Genomic DNA, 22,814 nt, shown 5'->3' on the forward strand with positions numbered 1-22,814 from the left:
GGCTATTATTTGAAATATCAGAATCATTTATTTAGCATTTGAACCAAAAGGGAAAAACTTAAGTTCACAGTTATTTTGATATCTGTACGTGTATAGTCTGAAATGCACTTAAAATGAGCCCTTTACTCTTGATTTGCCTTTGACACTTTTGAACAGCTGCTGTTACTTGTAGCTACTTCAATTGATGGGTGTTGCACTGTTTTGTGAGTATTCGGTGTAGAGATGGTGCATGTTTGAAATCTTTCTCTGACTATAAAAGTGTCAAGAATGGACAATATCAATGTATATCAAGGAACGTACATGAGGGGTTCCCGATGTATTCTCTATCTTGTAAGGGGGCGGTGGCTTTAAACAATGGGGATCTTCTGCATGGTGTAATTTTTTTCTGTTTTTGCTTTCTTAGTTAATTACAAGGTCCATTTAAATATATGAAGGGGGCTGAGATTTCCATACACCTCTGATGCTTATCAAAGCAAGACCATACTGCCAAACCACCTTCTTCTCGGACTCACTCTTGTTGCTTCAGCTCCGTGTTGATGTGGCCCTCCAGCTCCTCTTCACTCTGCAGCTTCTGACACAAAAGCTTATGCTGGGCTCGTGTACGAAACACTGCAACGCTGCAGAATAAAATACACAGAATAAACAGAGGTTATGCAAAATGAAATAGTAGAGACTAGTGGCAATTTGCTCAGCTCACCTGTTATCTGCTGCTTTCTGTTCCTCCATCTTTTCCTCCAAGTTTTCCCTCTGCTCCAACACACTTTCAATGTTCTGACGGCAGAGTTTAAGCTCTTCTCTGGAAACAGTAAGACAAGTTCAAGTGTTGACATAGAGACACATCCCAAACCAGAAAGAACATTTCAAAAGCTGTGCTCAGAGCATCACACTAATGGATGTATTTTCGGCCATTGCAATAAAAGGAAGGTCATTCTGTCGGCTAACAAGGTAATCTACTGTAATGAAGATATTGAAAAGCTGAGAGTGGACACAAACTCACCTCAACAGCTTTGAAATAGCCAATGTTCTTTGTGCAGTTTAATGACGTGCAACAGAACAATCTGTGTATCGTGAAAAAAACTCATGTTTGATCAGAGCGCAGTGCAGCTCCACTCTGACCTCTGATGTTTTGTGCCAAAGGAAAATGACAGCCATTTCAGCTGGAGACCGCACACACACTTCATCGGGTACTTAATGGCTTGCGTTGCAGACAAATAAAAAGAGGGAAGAAAAGTGTGAAGAGAGAGGACATTATGGGAAATGTTCTATTCCGGCAAATTGCTGAATCAATTGGTACAGAAATGATTGTTCCTGTGTGAAGAAGGCATGAGGGGAAAGTGGTTTAGAACGGGGGGGGGGGGGAAATATCTTTCCAGAAACTGAAAGGATTGTGGGAAATTGTTATCCTTAGCAATGCAATGACCACAGACAAAAAATCACAAGAAATACAAAAACAAGGTTTTCCTTTACAACAAGTGCAATAAACCGTGAAGATACAAACTCAGAAAAGCGAGGCACGTGCAAGTTGATTTACTTTAAAAAAAGCCAAACCATTGTCAGGGCTTTTGCATCTTTTTTTTTTTTAAATGAGCCAAAACATAAAGCTTTTAAGGGTTTCCCTTTCCTGTAGTGTATTATATATGTTTTTGTGCAGGTCAATTGTCTGCAATGGCTAAAATCCCAGTCTCCTTTTTTACTTTCGTAATATAGCAGGGTTGCCAACTTTGGGTACCTGGCTGGAGTGAGATTTTGATATCATGGGTTTAATTACACATATGCGCACAAAATGACTGCTATCGTGTCAGCAGCGAGACCTTAGCATATATATAGGATATATATACAATATATACAAATACACAATATTGGACACAGACTATAAAGGGCACACAGTTTCATTCACTAATGAAAGTCAAACACATGTTTGTTTCCACTGTTTTATTGTGTGCCTGTCGCGATAAGCAATTAATTGACTTATCGTACAATAAATAAAAATGAACTTAATAAATTGCCATTTACATGAGGATGTGACTAGCAGTTTGAAAGGATGTACTTGAATTATTATTATATATTATCATTATGTCAGTGGTCTAAATGGTCATACAACGGTGCCGACAATAATTTCCGGGAAAATGTATCCAACAAAATTAATTATCGTGAGAGGCCTATACATGAAACACACACACACACACACACACACACACACACACACACACACACACACACACACACACACACACACACACACACACACACACACACACACACACACACACACACACACACACACACACACACACACACACACACACACACACACACACACACACACACACACACACACACACAAATCTACAGACTTACTCCAAACTGCCAAATATATTAATTAACACACTCTCACATACTCTTTGACTCTTTTTTGGCCTAGTACAGGGGTCTGCAACCTTTTTGACCAAAAGAGCCATTTTGCTCCTTTTTCCAAAACATTTTTTTGTCTGGAGCAGCAAAATATATTTCATAGTTTTTTATTGTTATATCAGACAAAAACTACAGTTTTTTTGCATTTATTAATTAATTAATTTACTATTTATTACATGATATACAACTGTTAACCTCTAATAAGAAACAAATAACTCTTATAAGGAGAATTAAAAATAATACACAGGCCTACTTTAAAATAAATTAAACACAGCACTTGGGGAGTCCTCTGCACATTTGAAGGGAAAACTTTGAAATAAATAAAACATATAGCTGCACCCTAAAAAGAGTTAAAGGTAGGGTAGGTAAGAATGGAGAAACCAGCTCGAGTGAGCTAGAATTTGAAAGTACACAACCGGAACAAATATGCCTCTTCCTTCAGACTTTCTTACAGAGTCCCTCCTCCAACACACACGAACGCGCACATGACCAATGAGGGCACGAGATGGAAGGCTGACAGGCAGGTAGGCCATCCAGTTATTTTAGCCGGGCCGGCTCAGATGATTGGTCGTGCTTTTTACAGCGCTACGGCTTCCAGAGATTAATTTTTGTATGTATTTATTGTCAAAGCATTTAATATATTCATTGCTATCGGGACGTTAAGAGCATTCCATGGAATATAACAAAAAGTGTTTTCTGAAATAAATTACATACCCCATTGAATTATGACTGAAGATCGTCAGCTGTCTTCCTCTCCCGTGTTGTTCCTCGATACGTAAAGGCTGCAGCACCTTTGACAACTTCTCTCTACATATCAAACATACCGGTAAACCAGCATCGTTTGCTGTGAAAGCATATAACTCTGTCCACACAGAATTAAATCCTGTGTTCCTCCGGTACTTTTCTTTGATGTATCCATAGTTCGCTCATCGAGCCGGGGGTCAGGTTATTCGATCGCCTCCAAGAAAAGGCGCTCGCCCGGGACCGTAGCAGGATGTGACGCATATTTTAGTTGACCTGATTAAAACCGTTTTGTTTTTTATTTATGTGTCACAGTATCACCTCAAAATACAAGATACGAAACATTTTCAACCATGCAACAAAATATAAATAGTCCTACAAATACTTTTATTTTATTTCCTTCTTATTTTTGTCTAAACTCAAGGGAGCCAGAGCCGAGGGCTTAAAGGGCCGCATGCGGCCCGTGGGCCGCGGGTTGCCGACCCCTGGCCTAGTAGAACAATAAGCAGCAGACTTTTACTTTTTTATCATTTCTACTGGATCTTAGATCTGAGCATGCGCAATACGGGTCGGCAGTTGCGGCTCCAGAGTATTTTTGTTGGGTAATCTATGGTAGGGCTAACCCATACAGTGGTGGGGCTCAAGTCAGTATTTGCAATGTAATTACACACTCCCCTTGACAGTGAAACGCCACGCGTGAGGGTTAGATTATTTCCCTGTCTCAATCCAAATTGAACTGTATGAAATAAAAAGGCACATTTCTCTTGTAGTAAATAAAAAGGGCGACCTGGAGCCAATCCGGCAATTTCTCCACAGGTGAAAGAGTTGACGTGCTGAAAACCCAACCCCTGCAGGGGGGTCTGTGGGGATTCTCCCCCAGGAGATTTTTTGAAATACTACTAACATAAAATACACATTCTGGTACTCTCTTGAGAAGAAAAAAAATAAATCTATTACTACACGACATATTTAAAAAAATGAATGCCATTTTAGTTTGTTGTTAGCCTACTTTGTTCTGAAAGCTGAACCTGCTGCTCCTCACAGAGAGAAGAGGGAAGAGGCTGTGTGAATGACTTTGTGGATAAGGGTGGATAGCCCCCATTGTTCTGTGTGTCAAAATGAAAGACAGCCCACACACCTATCAATCATCAAACCGTGGGGTCTTATTTCATTACGTGTTGATTTCTATCAACACGTAATGTTGTATCGATGTATATAGAGATGTACTACAGCAAAAGTATTCTCCTTCGGGACTTCCTGCAACAACACCACGCTGTTATCTTGATTCTGATTGGCCAGGAGACATTATCAAAGATGTTCTATTGAGAAGACGATCACTAAAGTTTTCAAAACCATTTATAGTCTTCGGTATTCTTGTTTTTGTCGTGAGAATAGTTTGGGCAGCGTGAGAGCGTGAGATTGAGAGTGAAAGCGTGTGTCACACGCCAGATGCGTGAGAGTTGGCAACCCTGATATAGTGACATCACTATGTAACACTCACGTTTTTAATTGACTAGTGTTCCTACCATGTATATATAATAAGAACTGGATACAGCGTCGGAGGTAGGACCTCGTTCATTCCTATGAAGCTGCTGCTCATTGGCGCTGCTACGTTTATAACCACGCACGCACACACACACACACACACACACACACACACACACACACACACACACACACACACACACACACACACACACACACACACACACACACACACACACACACACACACACACACACACACACACACACACACACACACACACACACACACACACAGACACACACACACACCACACACACACACACACACACACACACACACACACACACACACACACACACACACACACACACACACACACGAATTAATATAAAACGTGGCCTTGTTTTATTTATTTTTCTCTCTATGAACCCACCAGGGCTCCGCACATATTGGATATTTTATTTAGTTAAAAAAAAATGATCTGCTGATTTACAGACTCTTTACCCCCAATATTAGTCAATGGGGAAAAGTATTTCTGGGCCGGGTGACGTCACGGACTGATACGGAAGTTGTGGTACTGCCGTTTGGCCACTACGAATATTTTCCTTAGAGTCCGGAGCACTTCCTGGGGGCTTGGCTCCAACGCATTGTAAGTGAAAGGCTAAGCCGTTGACCAATCACAACAGAGCCGGCCAGCTAACCAATCAGAGCAGACTAGGCTCTGGTTTCAGACAGAGGGTGAAAAGAGGTGCTGCAGCACAGGCATACAGATATGTCAGATGGCCATAATATCGAAGTCCTATCTGTTGAGCTAAGCAGTGTTGTAGTAACATCTGTCTACAAACCACCACCTGTAGACTTTGTATTTTCCCAGCCAATCCCCAAAATACACGGCAAACCACAGATCGTTATTGGTGACTTCAACAGCCACAGTACCCAGTGGGGCTACTCTGAAATGAACAAGGATGGAGAAGCAGTAGAGGACTGGATGGATACTAACCAACTAAGTCTGATCCATGACCCCAAGCTACCACACTCGTTTTTCAGTGCTCGCTGGAAACGTGGCTACAACCCAGATCTCACCATGGTCACAAGTAACATCGCTGGACTGTGTAAAAAGACGGTGCTGGACCCTATTCCATCAAGCCAACACCGCCCCATTGGGATCCTAATCAATGCGGCTGTAGTCCCAACCATTGTGCCCTTTAAAAGGCGCTTCAATTACAAGAAAGCAGACTGGAAAGGTTTCACCAACGAGCTGGAAGAAAAGATCACAAACATAATACCAGTTAGCAAGAACTACGACCAATTTGCTAACCTGGTGCTGAAAACTGCTCGGAAACATATCCCACGAGGATGTAGAGTTGAATATATAACGGGACTTTCAAAGGACTGTGCAGGACTCTATGACAACTACGTCAGCATGTTTGAAGCAGATCCCTTCTCAGATGAAACAACTACCCAAGGCGAGAAGGTTATGGAAAGCATTGCCCAAGAGCAAAGCAAGACCTGGAATGCTCTTATAGAGTCCACAGACATGTCAAAAAACAGCAAGAAAGCATGGGCACTTATTCACAAGCTACGAGGTGACCCAAAAGTCAGGGCCAACCAAGTTGCCAACCAATTGCTCGAAAATGGAAAGAGTAGAAAGAGAGGGAAAAAGACCAAGCTGAACCGCAAGAAATACATAGAGGAGCCTGCTTTTACAAGACAACTAACTATGGAAGAGCTGGAAGGGGGTATCTCTATCCTCAAACCAGGAAAGGCAATTGGACTGGATACTATCGCAACGGAACAGATCAAGCACTTCGGTCACAAGGCAAAGACGTGGCCCCAACAGCTCTACAATGAGTGCTTAACAACACACAAGCTTCCTAACATCTGGAAGAAAGCCCACATTATAGCACTGCTGAAACCTGGGAAAGAACCATCCGCTCCCAAGAACTTCAGACCAATCTCACTTTTGAGCCACACCTACAAACTCTTTGAACGTCTGATCCTCAACAGAATTGGTGCCTTTGTTGACGAACACCTAATCCCTGAACAAGCAGGTTTCCGCCCTGGCAAGTCGACAACTAGCCAAGTACTCAACCTCACACAGTACATCGAAGACGGATATGAGCAAGGGATGTTAACTGGTGCGGTGTTTGTCGACCTCTCAGCTGCCTATGACACAGTCAACCATAGACGTCTCCTCATTAAGATCCTGGAGACCACAAGAGACACCCGCCTGACAGAGCTGATTGAAAGCATGCTTGAAAATAGGCACTTCTTCGTTGAGCTAGGAGGAAAGAAAAGCAGGTGGCGAAGACTCAGGAATGGCCTCCCACAGGGAAGTGTGCTTACACCACTTCTCTTTAACATCTACACCAACGACCAACCAAAAAGTGTAGACACCCGCCGCTTCATCTATGCAGACGATTTTGGCATACAGTAGGTGCACAAGCCACTGATTTCAAAACTGTGGAAGACAGACTCTCTAACGCTCTGGCAGAGCTAACACCTTACTATGAAGAGAACCACCTACGTGCAAACCCATCTAAGACACAGGTGTGTGCCTTCCACCTGAGAAACCGTGAAGCCAAGCGCCAACTGAAGGTCAGCTGGTCAGGAACCTCCCTTGAACACTGTGAGCACCCAGTCTACCTAGGGGTAACCCTGGACAGATGCCTCTCTTTTAAGACCCACACTGAGAAGACTAAGTGCAAAGTGAGTGTGAGGAATAACATCATCCGCAAGCTCACCGGCACGACCTGGGGTGCAAACCCACAGACTCTGAAGTCAACCGCACTAGCCCTCTGCTACTCAGCTGCCGAGTATGCCTGCCCAGTATGGGAACGAGCTGCCCATGCCAAGAAGCTGGATCCCGCCCTCAATGCTAGCTGCCGCATTATCACAGGCTGCCTGAAATCAACACCTACAGACCGTCTGTACATCCTGGCAGGCATAGCCCCACCAGAGATACGACGAAATGCAGCAAGCAAGAAAGAGCGCCAACAACAGTCTACTGACCAAAGACATCCTCTCTTTGGCCTTGTGCCAGCCAAAAGCCGCCTTAAATCCAGGAAAAGTTTCCTGAAGAGCCTCCCACCCCTCGGAACACCGAGCATAAGCAGTGAAAGAGTCACTCGGTGGGAAGAAAGACTTGACAACCTCCCATCAGCAACAACAATGGAGCTAAAGGCGAGCGAGGCACTGCCCCCTGGAGCAGATACCAACTACGCAGTGTGGAAATGCCTAAACAGAATAAGATCTGGTGTTGGACGTGCAAAAGCCACTCTCGCCAAATGGGGATACCTAAATGACGGGGACGTTGTGTGTGACTGCGGCATTGAACCACAAACCATGCAACATCTCCTGATATGCCCCCTGCTGGAGCAACCCTGCACAACATCGGACTTGGCAGAGTTTAATGAGAAGGGACAGCAATGTGTTCAGCTGTGGCTGAACCACATCTAACCAAGCCCTGTAACTGACTGCCTTGTGGACACGATAAGAAGAAGCACAGGCAGTATGAGAAGAATAAAGAGCTTTTGGAACATTAAAGCATTTAAACATGTCACAGTAGAGGCACAAAATACAAAGATGAACCTAGAAATTTGCATAAAAGGGCCCCTTTAAGTATTACATTTTTGTTTGTGTTTAATGGCCAAGGTTCAGGCAAAACAGGTTAGTTTTCAGTCTTCGACGGAAGATGTGTAGACTTATAATTTTCCTGAAATCCATTACATGTGCTTGTTTTATAAGAGTCTTAAAAGCACATGGATCTCTTATCTAGGCTATGTTGCTACTTTTACTACAAAGGTCAGTTGATTGCCAGGCTCAGACCTGGCTTTCTGCACGTCGTGCTCCTTCTGTCGGTGAAAGCAGTCCAGCTGGTCCAGGTTTCGTCTCAGCTTGAACATCCGTGCTGTCTCGGCATAACTCCTGTTCTCACCGCTGACGGCCGCAACCGCAAGGTCACCATCACCATCGTCCTCTCTTCAGGCAGATGGAAAATTACACTTTAGGAAAGGTGGCATGTAGATGGAAAATGACACTTAGGAAAGGTGGCATGTTTAATGGAATATATGACTATGTATGTATACACATGTATTGATACCAATGTTGCCTGGATTTGTTTGTAATGAGGTTTTAAAAGTGGAAGACTTTGAATGAAATAAAAATAATATAATAATAATAATAATGTATCTTTCTTGTTAACATAGTTTTCAACTCAGTTTTTCTATTATTCATACATTTGCTCTTTTTATTGTATCTTTTATTTATTTTGTGTTAAAAAGAGATGTTATGAAAACGAGTTAAATAAAGTAATGGTGTTTATGTATGTGCCACTAATTGTTTGTAAAACACACTGGCAATAAACCCAATTCTGATGATTATTTTCTCTAAATGTCATATTAAGAATCACTAGAGTCAGAGTGACTTTATATTCAAACTCAAAAACTCAAAAACTCACTTATACAACTCTTCTAACCACTCGAAATCCGGAGGGAGGGCAACCTCTTCTTCTTTAAATGACTCCTGGCCTGGACCATCTTCTCAAAATGAAAATATGTTAAGTTAGTATATCCCAGTCTCCTAACACCAATGAATACAAAAATACATGGCTTGTATATGATTATGCTATGAGGAAAAGGTATCTTTTAGTGGCTGCAAGTACAGTAGAGACTACAATCTGCATTTTGCAAACAATGGAGCAACAGCAGCTGTCACTCACCCTCATTATCAGTGCTGTCTGACGCTTCATCATCAAATGGACTTTCCCTGTTTTCTTCAACGTCCATTTCACCTGATTTCTAAATGACACAGGTGCATTATGTCAGACACATCTCAACATATCCCCGTACTTAGGGTAACAGACATCTTTTATTTGCCAGAAATGTTACCTGGCAATGCTCACTGACTTATTTTAAACCACTTATTTTCATCAGGCAGATACAGCTTTTATTCATTATAAATCATCACGTCAATGTTAAGCTAGCGTTAGCTCATGCCTCCCTCATTTAAAACGTTAATATTTCATTTTGAAATGTTATATGGTGGATTATATGTCTGCCGATTCAAAGAGTGCCTGTCACTGAACTGCAGCAGACAATAACTCGAATTTTACAGGTGTGTGACATTGCCAATTAGTAGGGAAACATTCAGTAACCAGATTTCTGAATGGACTTTGGCGTGTCGTCTCTCGATAGATGAGATTGTCTCCACTTTCTAGAAAGCATGTCAACAAGTTACGTAAAATAAAAGCTTGAATTAAGCTGTTTTACATTTAGTTAATTAATTTAACAAACATAAGCTGTTACCTCGTTTTGCTTGTCTTTCCGTCTCTTGGCAAGATATCTTCTCAAAGTTACAGTATCTAACCGCAAAAGTTAACCCGCCATGTTTGTTAGTGTTTCCATGGAGACTGGACTCAGGGGGCGGGGTCTTGAAGCCCCACGAGGACGTTAGCTGTCAACTGTGTCAACTGGCCTACCAACTGAAAGATGCTGGTGGCCAACTAGCTACAAGAGAGGCTAATAACTGAAATGCCAAAAGTTGTTCACAAGTGTTCTCAGGGACAAAACATGTGTAATTTTACCACATAAAATATTTACTTACTATGTTACAATATGTTAAAGTTTGAACCGTTGGTGTCTTACTTTTGCCGTATTAATCAAAGCATTAAAGGAGTAATGAATGCAATGGAGTAAACTACATTTATTCAAACTTACTGTACTTAAGTACACTTATGAGATACTTGTACTTTACTTGAGTATTATAATTGTATGCTACTTTGTACTTCTACTCTCCACTACAATTCAGAGGTAAATAGTGTTACTTCTTGTACTCCACTACATTAATACCTTAAGTTACTTTACAAATTTGGATTAATGATGTGAAATATAATCAACTCTTAAAAAGGACTTTATTTAAACCTGGAGTAACATTCACATGCTGCTACTGCAGCATACAAAGTCATTGAAACTAGCTGCACCTTTACCAGATTTGATAACTCTTTTGCATCAATCATTATAATCAAAACATGTCATATATATTATTCTGAAAGGGACCAATCTGCATAATGAGTACTTTTACTTTTGGTACTTTAAGTTTATTTTGATGCTAATTCTTTTGTACTTTTACTTGAGTAACATGTTGAATGTACTTGTAACAGTATATCCTACACTCTGGTGTGGTCTACTTCTACTCAAGTACAAGATCTGAGTACCTCTCCCACCTCTGAATGAATGACAATCTTTTTTATCAAACAACAGTGACCTTTTCTGACTGCTGACAGCTGTACCTTCCAAAATATACAAGGGACTAATGTCCCTTGTATATTTGTTCCGGCTGATATCTGTCAGTCCACACTCAGCAGAAAATAGCTTAGCTGCCTCAGAGAGAATGGCAAACCTGTGAGTTATGCACAAATCTGTTGTCAAACATGCAAGATATTGCTTCTGATTAACACTCCAAAAATATATGTATTTGTAGTTGGTCAGTATTGGACAATGAGCTTTGAAGATGTTCCCTTATTGGACACAATAACGCTTTATTTTAATCCTTCACAATGTTGAAGAGGAATCAGAAGAGGAGAAAGGAGAGAAGTGTGTCTAACATATTCAAATGTTGTGATACAGGAACATTTTGTATCACCATGGGGGACTGAATATATATGGAGGCAGGTTTTGTTGGAGAGATAAAGGCAGAGCATATAACAGTGAGGAAAACAAAGACTCCAGCTGACATAATCAACAGAGGAGACCAACGTGAGCGGAGACATGGAGAAAGAGAATACATGAGGGTGAGAGGACTGAAAGGAAGAGATAGTTGAGAGAGTATCCAATGCAGTACATTGCAGTGTGCACTGCAGCCTGATATCTTCGTATCAAAAGATAATTACAGTGGAAATTCAAGCAGAAGGTCCGGTGGGAGAGACGGTGGTTTGAATTCAGCCACTGAATCTTAAGTGAGCCAGCAGAAACCAGGGCAGGTCCCACATAAAAAATAGGTAACTTTTAATAAGGAGAAAAATAAAGCTAGGAATATTTTTCACAGAATCACACATTTCCTATCAATCAATATGATTTTCAATCACACTGAGAGGAGATTATAATCTCTGGGACTCATATAATGCCTATAATACAATAAATCCCTTGGATTGTCATAATACTTCCCATGGAGCGAGATGTGCATACTTGTTGTTTTGGTTTTTGCTTGGGTTGGAGTTCAAAATGTATAGATCAAACCTAAATTACATGAATGTACTCACAGATGTCAGTTCATTTCAGCACAAAATTGGCTGGCAACTACACATTTAGTTATTATTGAGCCAAATTTCCTAACTGAGGGAAATTTGGTGTTGGTCAGATATTGTTAACCTTTAAGGCTGCACCATGCACCATTGTTGGATTAATAAACTTTGGAATTAGGGTCTAGGACAGGTTCTGTTTCTTTAATAAGTATATTTTGGGCAAGTCTAATGCCTTTACTACTTTACTTGATGATTGAAAATAGGCAGATAGAGATGTGTGATGACAAACAATGAAGGTTCCTTGATGCGATTCGCCCCCATGGTGTGCCCCTCATATTCTTGAAAATGTTTTTGTATCAGTATTGGTCGTATTGTCCTCTGTGACAAATCTCCACTGGGTTTTTGTTGAACATTACATAAACAATGTTATAATCATGGGTTAAGAGAAATATTCAGATGTGAAAAGTGTATAATGCTTTACTTCGAAGTAGCCTAGCTAGTTTCTCCTTGTGTTGCTGTCCAAAAGTAAATATCAGCCGTGGGAGGTTCCAGGGTCCCATTGGAAATTGTTCAATATAATGATAACTCACCAACTTCCGTATCGAAGATAAAATACATTATTTAAAATACATAGGTAAAATTGACTTGAAAGGGCCAAGTGAAAACACCGCATGTTAACCTTCTTTCATATGGGGAAAGTCCCCCAGAGGAACTTCAAGACTTCTGGGTGGCCCGCCTCAAGCCACTTGTTCCTGTTTCCACCAGAGTGAAATGCGACATTATTTCAGACATGCTAAAACCTAATGCATGTGAACCAAACGTGTCAAACATTGCATAATAAACGGAAGTCCTGATGACATCAGCCGCCTCTCTGTCCAGATTGAATCTGAGGCCAAGCATCGGAGGGAATTGAAAGATTAGTGAGTCTCTCTCTCTTTCTCTCCATCTCTCTCTCGCACACTCTCTCTCTCCATCTCTCCCTCTCTCTCTCTGCTGGAGGACAGACCGTAGCGGAAGCGTTGGATCGGCTGGTTGTTGCGGTCTGCCCGGGTATCCTCTCCTCTCCCTCGGTGCGCTCTGCTCCTGTGCGCTCCCGGACGCGGAGGAATTGTGTGGAGCATCAAGATGGGGTCATCTTCATCATCAACTTCAGCAGCATCAGCACAACACTTTACTTTCTTCTCTGCTGCGCCGGATCACGAGGAGAGCGCGCTAAAATAAAACTCTGTGGCTTTTTCTCTCTCGACGATTTCTATTCCCGGAAACTTTTAATTGTTTTACCCCCTGAATTATTTATCTCAAAGCTTGCGGAATGGAGATCCCAACTTTCCTGCTGGCGACTATTGCTGTGCTCTTCGTTGGAGGGGATCTTTTCACCTGGTGAGATCACCTTTTGCTTTTTCACTTCTTGCAGATTATGTCGTGCGTAAGTGGAGCGATCCAAAAAAAGGAAATAAATTGGATATAGCCTACCTTAAACTTAACCTAATCAGAATAACATATCGATAACATCATTAAATTAAACAAATCTGCTGTACATCACGGGGCAATACAAAACCAAAATCACCTTTATAAAAAATAATACACATATAAATAAAGCTATCTCTTGATCTCCTCGCTGCTTCCCACGACTTATTTTACTAATATTAATGTACAGTAAGATTACAGCTTAGTACAGTTGATATACGTGGCTTTACCCTTGTATACTTTTCCACCTGCTGTCTGCTTCTCCCCTGCTTAACCTCCGGGCACATGGTGAAACTATTTGCATAATGCATATGCATAGATAGAGGTGATTTTTGTGTGTGTTTTTATTACTGGAGATGAATGCAAGGTGAGGTGAGTGGGTGCATGTTTGTCACCTACGAGTCCTGTTCGATCAGGGTCAAATAATATAAATATAGGTTGGGCCTAACTGTGGATGCTTACTTAGAAAGAGCAGCCCTTCTGCTATAAACAACACAGAAGCCCTGTTTGGAGATTTGAAGGAACAGATGGAGCGCTGCCATCACACTCCACCTCCTGTTTGGTGCTAAAATGAGTCTTTAAAAATGAATCGATCACATTCAACTGTAAACTTAAAGTGTGGTGAGATTCACTTCTATTTGGTTTCTAAGAAAACCTTAAAGTGTCACATATTAATGTAATCCAACCATGACCTCTGGCTGTCAGTATTATGCATTACCTTCTTACACAGCCTTGCTTGTCTCAGCTGCGTAGAGCAGGTGTATCTAAACCAGACTCTTTTAGCCCTTTATATGTTTTCAACAGAGGCCTACAGTACAGTGGAAATGCCCTTTTGTTCATGAGCTTCAATTGTTAGGATAGCCAGCATCCACTGCTGAGCCCACATTTCCCCAAAGCCCATATTCTGGCAAGTGTCTCCACTGAAAAGGTCAAAGGGTTAAGATACTAAAGCTTTGGGTAAAGTTGGAGCAAATCACTTCTATTGTCCCTCTTGGCTGTCCACCAGCAGAGGGAGTAATAGCTATAGTAATTGGATTTCCCTGCCTCTAGTCACGGCTGGTATTATTATTATTATTATTATTATTTTGTTGCCCGTACAATGCAGAATGAAGGCTTTTTCTTGCACCTCATTATGTGTCAGCTCTCTCCCTCAGAGTCATGTTCTCACACACACACACACACACACACACACACACACACACACACACACACACACACACACACACACACACACACACACACACACACACACACACACACACACACACACACACACACACACACACACACACACACACACACACACACACACACACACACACACACACACACACACACACACACACACGTTGTGGAAATAATTATCATAAGACGCCAATTAGTAACATACAGGACAAACCTTGATGTCTGTTTACCTCCTTTAAGGACACAGGCGGCTTAGCCAATAATGTTATTGTTCCCATTCTGTGACCGGTCAATACTGGGATACAGATGGTCTGTGTTATGGGTACACTGGGACACTTCCTTCTCTGTATTTGTGGACTCCAAGGTAAAATCTTCGAGGTCATAAGTGTCCGAGGCAAGTAGCTCTGTGTTCCCACACTGTTTAGGCTATCTCCTCAAATATGTTGTTTACTCTCTGCGAAACCAGTTAGATGGGCTGGCAAGAGAGAGGCTCTCCAGAATTGACGTGGCAACTCTACCGTGGAGTCAGAACCTCTGACTCTTGGATTTGTGATGTGAATCCTCTGGTACCAACTCCAAATAAATCACAGTGGTTTGACATCAAAGCTCCGACTCTTCCCGTGTCTCCTTCCTGAGTCGGTGACTCCACTGCATGCTACACAGAAGTGTCCTCTACAAATCACACACACACACACACACACACACACACACACACACACACACACACACACACACACACACACACACACACACACACACAACACACACACACACACACACACACACACACCACACACACACACACACACACACACACACACACACACACACACACACACACACACACACACACACACACACACACACACACACACACACAACACACACACACACACACCAACACACACACACCCACACACACACACACACACACTGCTGTTTGCCTCTGTTGGTTGAAAGTTGCTAACTGCTTCCTTCCCCGCTCTCCGAAACAAAATAACTCCAGTTCTTCCTTTCTTATAGCACCTCATTTATGCATTTCACAAACAAATGTGCCTGGAAAAGTTATCTTGCTACTTTTGGTGTGGTGTAAATCTTGCAGGTTTTTTTCCCCATGCTGAAGTGTCACTTACCCTTCGCTTCCCCACACACAATCTGCAAATTGATTGTGTAATATCTGCAGTAGGACAAGGGCTTCAAAAATACTGTAACCTAGTAGAGGACAAGTAGAAAACAACACAGACGAGTGTGAGGAATATAGAACATACCAACACATCGTACACAGATTGAATTGGTCTTGGCTACAAACATTCCCAAAAATAAAGAAGACTATCATTGGTTTTCTTTACCTAAGTTAGTATAATAATAAGGGTCTAAGCATTTTTGGTGCCATTTTTTGTTTTGATTGGCTTTTGGGTCAATGATAAAAAAAATACCATCAACAAATATCAAACAACAAGGATGGGAATGTTCTATATGTTTCCTATTGTCGACAAATCCAATGAAATAACCAAAAACCCACAATTCACAGCCGGTTCACTTCAATTCAGTTTTTCGGCTTTATCCGAAAAAGACACATTTCCCTTGAGTTGTTTACAAGTTTTTCACTGTCGGGTCCCCTCTTTCATACTGCCACCTTCTATGCATTGCCATATTTGTGCAATTCCAAAAAACAGTTGGTATATCACAGCATTTAATAACGTTTAAAAGGTTTATAAAAGGATGTTACAAATCTTTAGTTCCACCTCCGATTAGAAATGTGTTTTTTTGGGGGGGAGCATGCATTTGGACACCAGCCTTGCAAACTGCTGGTTAGGCAGTTTGAGTCTGTTGCACAGAGATGACCGTAAACAGGCAAGGTGGTTTAAGTGATGAAAACTATTTTCAAACCCAACTTGAGGCTCTTATTTGGAATGAGATATATGCATAATTTAAAGAATGGTCCAAACACCCAATATACATCAGCATCTCCTGATTTTCCTTTTTGGAAAAATGCTATAATCGCAAAAAGGACTGATTTGAATGTCAATACAGAATTTTACAAGTGACCAACCCAGTCTCTAAAATCTGCAAACCAATACCATGACTTTGCTCTTTCAAATTGCTGGCCGTTCACGTGCAACCCCTGCAAATAAAACCAATCATTACAAATGTGTCTGGATCGGTGTCACATATATTAAAAGTAGCAAACTGTGGTTAAAAAAACAACTTCTCATATTCTGAATGCTCTGTATCCATGTTCAAAGAACACTCCTAAAACCTGAATAATAGTCATTTGCATATCCCACATGTCTTCATTCGAAAATCAAGCACGATTGGAAATATCCAAACAGAATATGCAGTTCACATCACCCGTAACATTTGGTTTACTGTAAGAGTTCTAATAGTAGTGTGCATGTAAGCATTGTCACTGCATGTGGTCCAACGCCCAGTTTACTACGGAATTACTTAACCTCTTTAAAAAACAATGTATGTCTTGATGAGCTTCAGTAGGAACATGCTTGGCTTTGTTGGCTTTATACACAAACATTTAAAAAATATCGTCAGCCTTGCCATTCAATCGCAAAAAAGTGTTGCTGCAGACTGTTCAGTATGTTTGGCACTAAATAACTAATGATGTTACTGCTTTGTTCCATACGGTGCAGTGATTTTAAATGTCATTAATACACCTATGCCTTTGCTGCTATTGGATTTCAAATCTTAAATTGCGAAAAAGGCCCAGTGGTCAAATAAGTTAAAAACAAACCCTAACCCTAATTTCTTACAACTACTCCCTTACAAAACGTATTCCTGACAGCAGAACAGTACAAAAAAAAGACCCATTTATGTTGACTACTTATCTCTAGGTGAGCTAATACCTCCTGTAGCATTAGAAGTATTCATATGTGGCATATTTCTAAATAATATGTATTTGTACAATTTCCAGAATCTATTTCACAAAAAAAAGTGAGGCAGGGTATATATACATTCCACAAAAGGTGGTTGTTTTCTGGGGCTCCAGGCAAAATATAGTAAAATTGAAATGAAACTAGGAATGTATCATGCGTAGTGCGCTGTGGGTAAGAAACAGAATGCATACGCAGTACATAGAGAGTGGGAGGAATTGGGGTCAATGGCAGCCCTGCATAAGAGCTGTAGTTGTTGAATGCTAACATTATCAGCCTATTTTATCATCCAGACCAACAAGAGATACTAATTTATGTTACACCAAATGTGTTTTTAGCTTTTCAGAAAGACATGGGGAAGATTTTAGAGAGTGTTTCGCCCAAACATGGAAGCAATATATGTTGCAGCAGCGTTTAATCCCCAACATTCCATGATCTTTCTGGTTAGTCACACTTGTCCTTAAGCCTGAACTCGAGTGACACAGTGCTCCTGACCAATCGAGGCTGAGTCAGCAGTTAAATCCCTCCTACTGTCCGGAGAGTACATTTCCCAATAACACCTTGATTTGATCATGTTCTTCTGGCAGCGCCGGGCGTCTCTATAAGCTCTGCTCCTGCAGCAGGGACACTTCACTGATTCCACTTACAGTAAAGCCTCCTACTCCATTTGAGGTGATGCAGCATAAAACAGTAAAGAAAATACTCTATTCCATTATTCTGTGAGCAAAAACAAATTGCTCACAGAATAATCAGAATTTGAATATTTTAAAATTCTGATTATAAAATGTTTGGAATTTTTTTTTTTTTTTTTATTACTTATTTATTTTCATTTGAAGACACTTCTCCAGGATGGTAATCCGACATAGATCTCAAAGGCATATTGGAGATATACAATTTTGAGAAAACTTTCGTTTTGACTCTCATACAGTGAGTACATACAGTATAAAGTGAGTGGCAACCAGAATTCTTTGAAAGCACTTTGGGGTGAATTCACTCCAAAATGTAAAGCTTGAGAGATATTATATACGCTAATTCCAACATTAAATGCGTTTTAGATGTATCAAAAAAAGTAAGTGATCTCTAAGACCTGAATTTAACTTAATACAATTAAAAAGTAAAAATTATGAAAACATTTTTGAGTCTAGAATATTGTAGGTCTGTCTTGCATAAAAAGGAATTGTAAGAATTTATCACATGAGCTCAGAGTCACTTATTTTCAGTTGATTAAATAACTTGATTATTAAAAAATCACACTTTTCACAGAGGCCTTGCCTTAAATACCTCAAAAACATATTGTTTTATGATATTAAGCACCTTTCATGTCCTCTGTGACTGAAGAAGACATGTAATAATTCAAATGTCAGGAAGTTCTTTTTTTCTGGTAAAAATGATCTTGCAGGAGACTGACTTGAACATTAGATCTGTAGCATTTAAAATTGATAAAGAGAAATGATGAAGAGAAACTTTCTTTATTGTAAATATTTCCCCTGAAGGGCTGCATGGTTTGTTGACCTAGGAGTGGGGGCAGGGAGAACCCTCCCTGCCAATTTACCATATTGCCTTATCGGTAGGCTCTTCGTGCAAGCTATCTTACTACTAACGTTTATTGACAGGCAGCAACCTCTAGTGGCCGTAGTAATTATGACGGGAGCAAATGTGTAGGTCAGGCGACGTTATAAAGACTATAGTCCGCATAGGGAAAGGTTGGGATGGATGTATAAAAAAAACACAGGACTTTCACACCGCTGTTAGTCTTGCGTGTCCCTTAAATATGGTGATTCATGTAACACACTTAACTTACCTCAACATTAAGTTACGCAACAAATATTGTTATTTTAACCTAAAACATTTGGTAAATATCATGTTATTTTGTTTTGCGTAAACCTAACCTCGTAGTTTTGTTTTAATTGTACAATGTTAACCACGTGTTAACTGCGACTATTTCACAACGCTAGTAATCTTTCGGATTCTTTCCAAATCCAAGTCCTGTGCACTCTCACATCCACCAACCACCACGATCACTTTAGTAAATGTATTCCACGTGTAATTAAGTTATTCTAAAATGTAATTAGCAAATAAATATGCGGTAATAAGCAATACAAGTTAGTTACTTGAGCATCATTTATTTTATTCGAATCACCTTAAATGTGAGGAGTTCCGACAAACACACATTTTTGAAACGTAACTTTTTCCTATTCCTTTTTTCCTATGGCAGAAATAAATATCCATTTCGTAACCCCATATTGTCTTAAAACGTTTTCCTTTTTTGCTGCGTACTTCATAATGACAAGGGTGTTGGGAAAATATGCATGTGTAGGGATAACAGATATACTCCCAAAAGACAACAAACAACAGCATGTTAAGCATTACGGTGACTCTTGTGTCCTGAAATTTGTGCTTTGATGAACAACTCTAGGAATAAACAATTTAATAGAAGTATAATGTTAAAGATACATTATAGGAATCAAATGTTATTAAAAAAAAGCTAAAATATTGTCACTTGTTGGACTCCATATTTAAATGACGAATATGTCAAAGAGTACTAATGTAATCCATAACAATGGCGTGCTTGGCGAATGAAAAGCAATCTATTAGTCATTGCTATGTCAGTTATGGCAGCACGCACATTTATCTTTTATTATGATTTTTACAAATGGGTTTTGCAATGCTGCTCACCTCACATCAATGGCAATAAAACAAATGACACATGGATCAGGGGACAGGCTCTCAGGTAACTAGCAGTGTCAGTATATAAAACTAATTAAGCTTGTTAGTGCACGCTGCACATTACGTTCACAAAAGAGACGCCATCCATTTGAGAGAGGCTGCTGCTCCTTGTCTCTCCTCTGCCTCCTCTCCCCATCTGTTTAATGTTAGCTCATAAACAGACGGCTGCAGATCCAGGCCTCCGGAGGGACATTTAATGAAAGTGGAATACAAAAGCAAACGGAGCGTCGGGAAATAACACACACTCCACTGTTTGTCATGGATGGAGGGGTGAGGAAATAGAGAGGTGCAAATGTTTTGTGAATCTCCACAGACAAACAGGAACATTTTGTCTACTCCCAGCGAGCTGCATGGGTTTCCTTTTGGCTTCTTTTTGGCTTCAAAATGCAAAAAAATAAGGTTGAAACATCTTTCTCAAAACCTATTTATTTCTGGAGTCAGATAACATATTTAAATGGCAATATTTAATGAAAGTAATATTTTTTTACATTTTAACTAAATGTCCAATTTGCTAGTTAGAAGCAATTATTGATAGATTTATTAAGTCGATAAAAACGTACACATTACATTACATTGCATTTAGCTGACGCTTTTATCCAAAGCGACTTACAATAAGTACATTCGACCAGGAAGACACAACCTTGAAGAAAACAGAATCATATAAGTACATCAGGTTTCATAGAGCCAAACATTTCAAGTGCTACTCAACTGGCTTTAGGTAAGCCAGTCCTTTATTAGTATATAAGTGATCAGTTAGCAGTTCTTTGTTAGTAATTCTATCGCTCAAGTCTTTTAGAAAATCTTCTAAAGTGACCCACTTCTGATGTGTTTAAAAAAAATTAATGTAGATTAAATATTAGCAAAACTTATCAGATTGCATTGACAGAAAATCTAAATCAATCCAACCAAAAAGCTGTTAAGCTTCTCTCTGTGACATAAAGACAAATAAAATAATATTTCTGTAATCGGTTGCTATTAATACATGTTATATTGGAAAAATTAGAAGACAGGCTTTTAAAAGATAAAAAAGGAAAGATTTGTGATACACCTAAAAAAAAATACTTTCAAATCAAACCTGACTCGATCACCATGGAAACATGATACAGCAAGCGCCTACAAATGAACATGAAGTTACATAAATCAACCAATACTGTAGGATTTGTCTTGCAAAAGGCCTGTTTGACCTTGGTGTGTTAACACACTTTTTGGAGGGAAAGCTCACTATTTCCATATTTAGAAAGTACCAATTAGTGCAGAAATCCAGGAGTCACACAGTGATTAATTAATTCACTCGGTGCTCCCATTTATTTCACACACGACAGTGATTGCCGTACTAAAAATACATCTGCCTGCAAAATGGATTAGCAAGGAAAATGTTAATGACATGGCAGAAATACATTTTTTGCCTGGGTTTCTTTTTGCAACCATTTGTATAGCAGATGATTGTTTCATGTTTTGCTGTGGAGGTCAGTTTTCCGTAGCTGTGGATGTAATGCGTCGCTCTCTAGGAAGTGGACTTTCTCCAAATGTCAGGCTTATTTCAAAGGCCACTGAAAGGCTTTTCATTTGTGTTCAATTATCACGCATTCGATCAAGGCCTCCATATTTCCACATCAATGTCACCACCAGCCTTTGTGACTCTAAATGTCAGTGAAACCTTTCATTTTATAACATCTTTTTTAAAGTCAGCTCTTTGTTCTCTGTCCCAATTTAAACACACATACAGAAAGGTCCACACTGTGCTACACACCAACATGGTGTCTATCTGCATGTCATCTGTTTACAGGCTCTTTTTCAGAATGCAAAACTGCCACCTGGTGGTTTCTGAGATGAGCTGCTTTTATATCCCATACAGTGCCAGTGTCTGTCAGTCTGGGCTCCGGGCCCTTTAGCAGTCCCCCAGGGCCTCTGGGTAGTTTTATTATATGAGGCAATCTTTTTTTTATTTCACTTTTATTTCCCTCGTGTGAGGTTAGAGGAAAGAGGAAAGCCTACTGCTTGAATTGAGGTGTGATGGTCCAAAACTAGAGACGGTGATGTAATAAGCTGCTCACTCAAAGACTTGATAAATGTGAATATGTAGTCTATCAGACTATGTTTTTAATGTGGGAAACTACAGGACATGTTTTTCATACCTTGGTCAATTTTAAGAGTTTTAAAGGGGCTTTTTTCTCTAATAACATGTTTTATTTTCAGACACATCCACAATATACACTTATGGTTTAATAAAGTAACCAAACGTCTATGTGGGACTTTTTATTTTATCCTAAATTAGTTGATGCTTCATTTGCACATTTAAAACATAACCCGTCTGAATGTAAGTGATGAAATGGGGAAGTTTCATGGTGATATGCATTAGTTCAATTTACCCATCTGTTGTGTCTTGTAAAATGTATGGAATTGTACCATATATATATTTTCTCAAAGATAGTTTTATCTTTTTCATATATCCAGTTCAGCACCAGCCTCTCCAGTTTCATTCTTTTCTATTTTCTAAAGATGTTCAGAGAGCGGTGTTGTTATATATAACTCATACCCTAATTATACATTCTTTAAATGGCAGAAATAGATTGTTTTTAAGCTGTTTTCAGAATTTTCTGATTTAAGGATTGATACAAAGACATATTTATACATGTTATTTCCTCTGTAAAGATCTTTGACACTAATAT

At 40.0% G+C, this 22,814-nt stretch overlaps 2 protein-coding genes across 2 annotated transcripts in view; one reads left to right on the top strand and one right to left on the bottom strand.

Moving 5' to 3' along the window:
- cfap74 (cilia and flagella associated protein 74) overlaps positions 1–12,678 on the bottom strand; it is a gene marked incomplete at its 3' end in the record, with an annotated part of 69,013 nt that extends 56,335 nt beyond the window's left edge. Inside the window, 6 exon segments of the mRNA XM_034206986.1 lie at positions 513–617; positions 698–796; positions 8,470–8,622; positions 9,101–9,179; positions 9,362–9,440; positions 12,561–12,678. Of these exon segments, the coding sequence (XP_034062877.1) occupies positions 513–617; positions 698–796; positions 8,470–8,622; positions 9,101–9,179; positions 9,362–9,428 (503 nt within the window).
- Positions 12,679–12,766: 88 nt separating this feature from the next.
- gabrd (gamma-aminobutyric acid type A receptor subunit delta) overlaps positions 12,767–22,814 on the top strand; it is a 31,768-nt gene continuing 21,720 nt past the window's right edge. The window contains exon 1 of the mRNA XM_034206988.1: positions 12,767–13,261. Within this exon, the coding sequence (XP_034062879.1) occupies positions 13,194–13,261 (68 nt within the window). The 5' untranslated portion in view covers positions 12,767–13,193. The remainder of the gene's footprint in view (positions 13,262–22,814) is intronic.

The sequence above is a fragment of the Gymnodraco acuticeps genome, unplaced genomic scaffold (assembly GCF_902827175.1).
Source record: "Gymnodraco acuticeps unplaced genomic scaffold, fGymAcu1.1, whole genome shotgun sequence".
NCBI lineage: Eukaryota > Metazoa > Chordata > Actinopteri > Perciformes > Bathydraconidae > Gymnodraco > Gymnodraco acuticeps.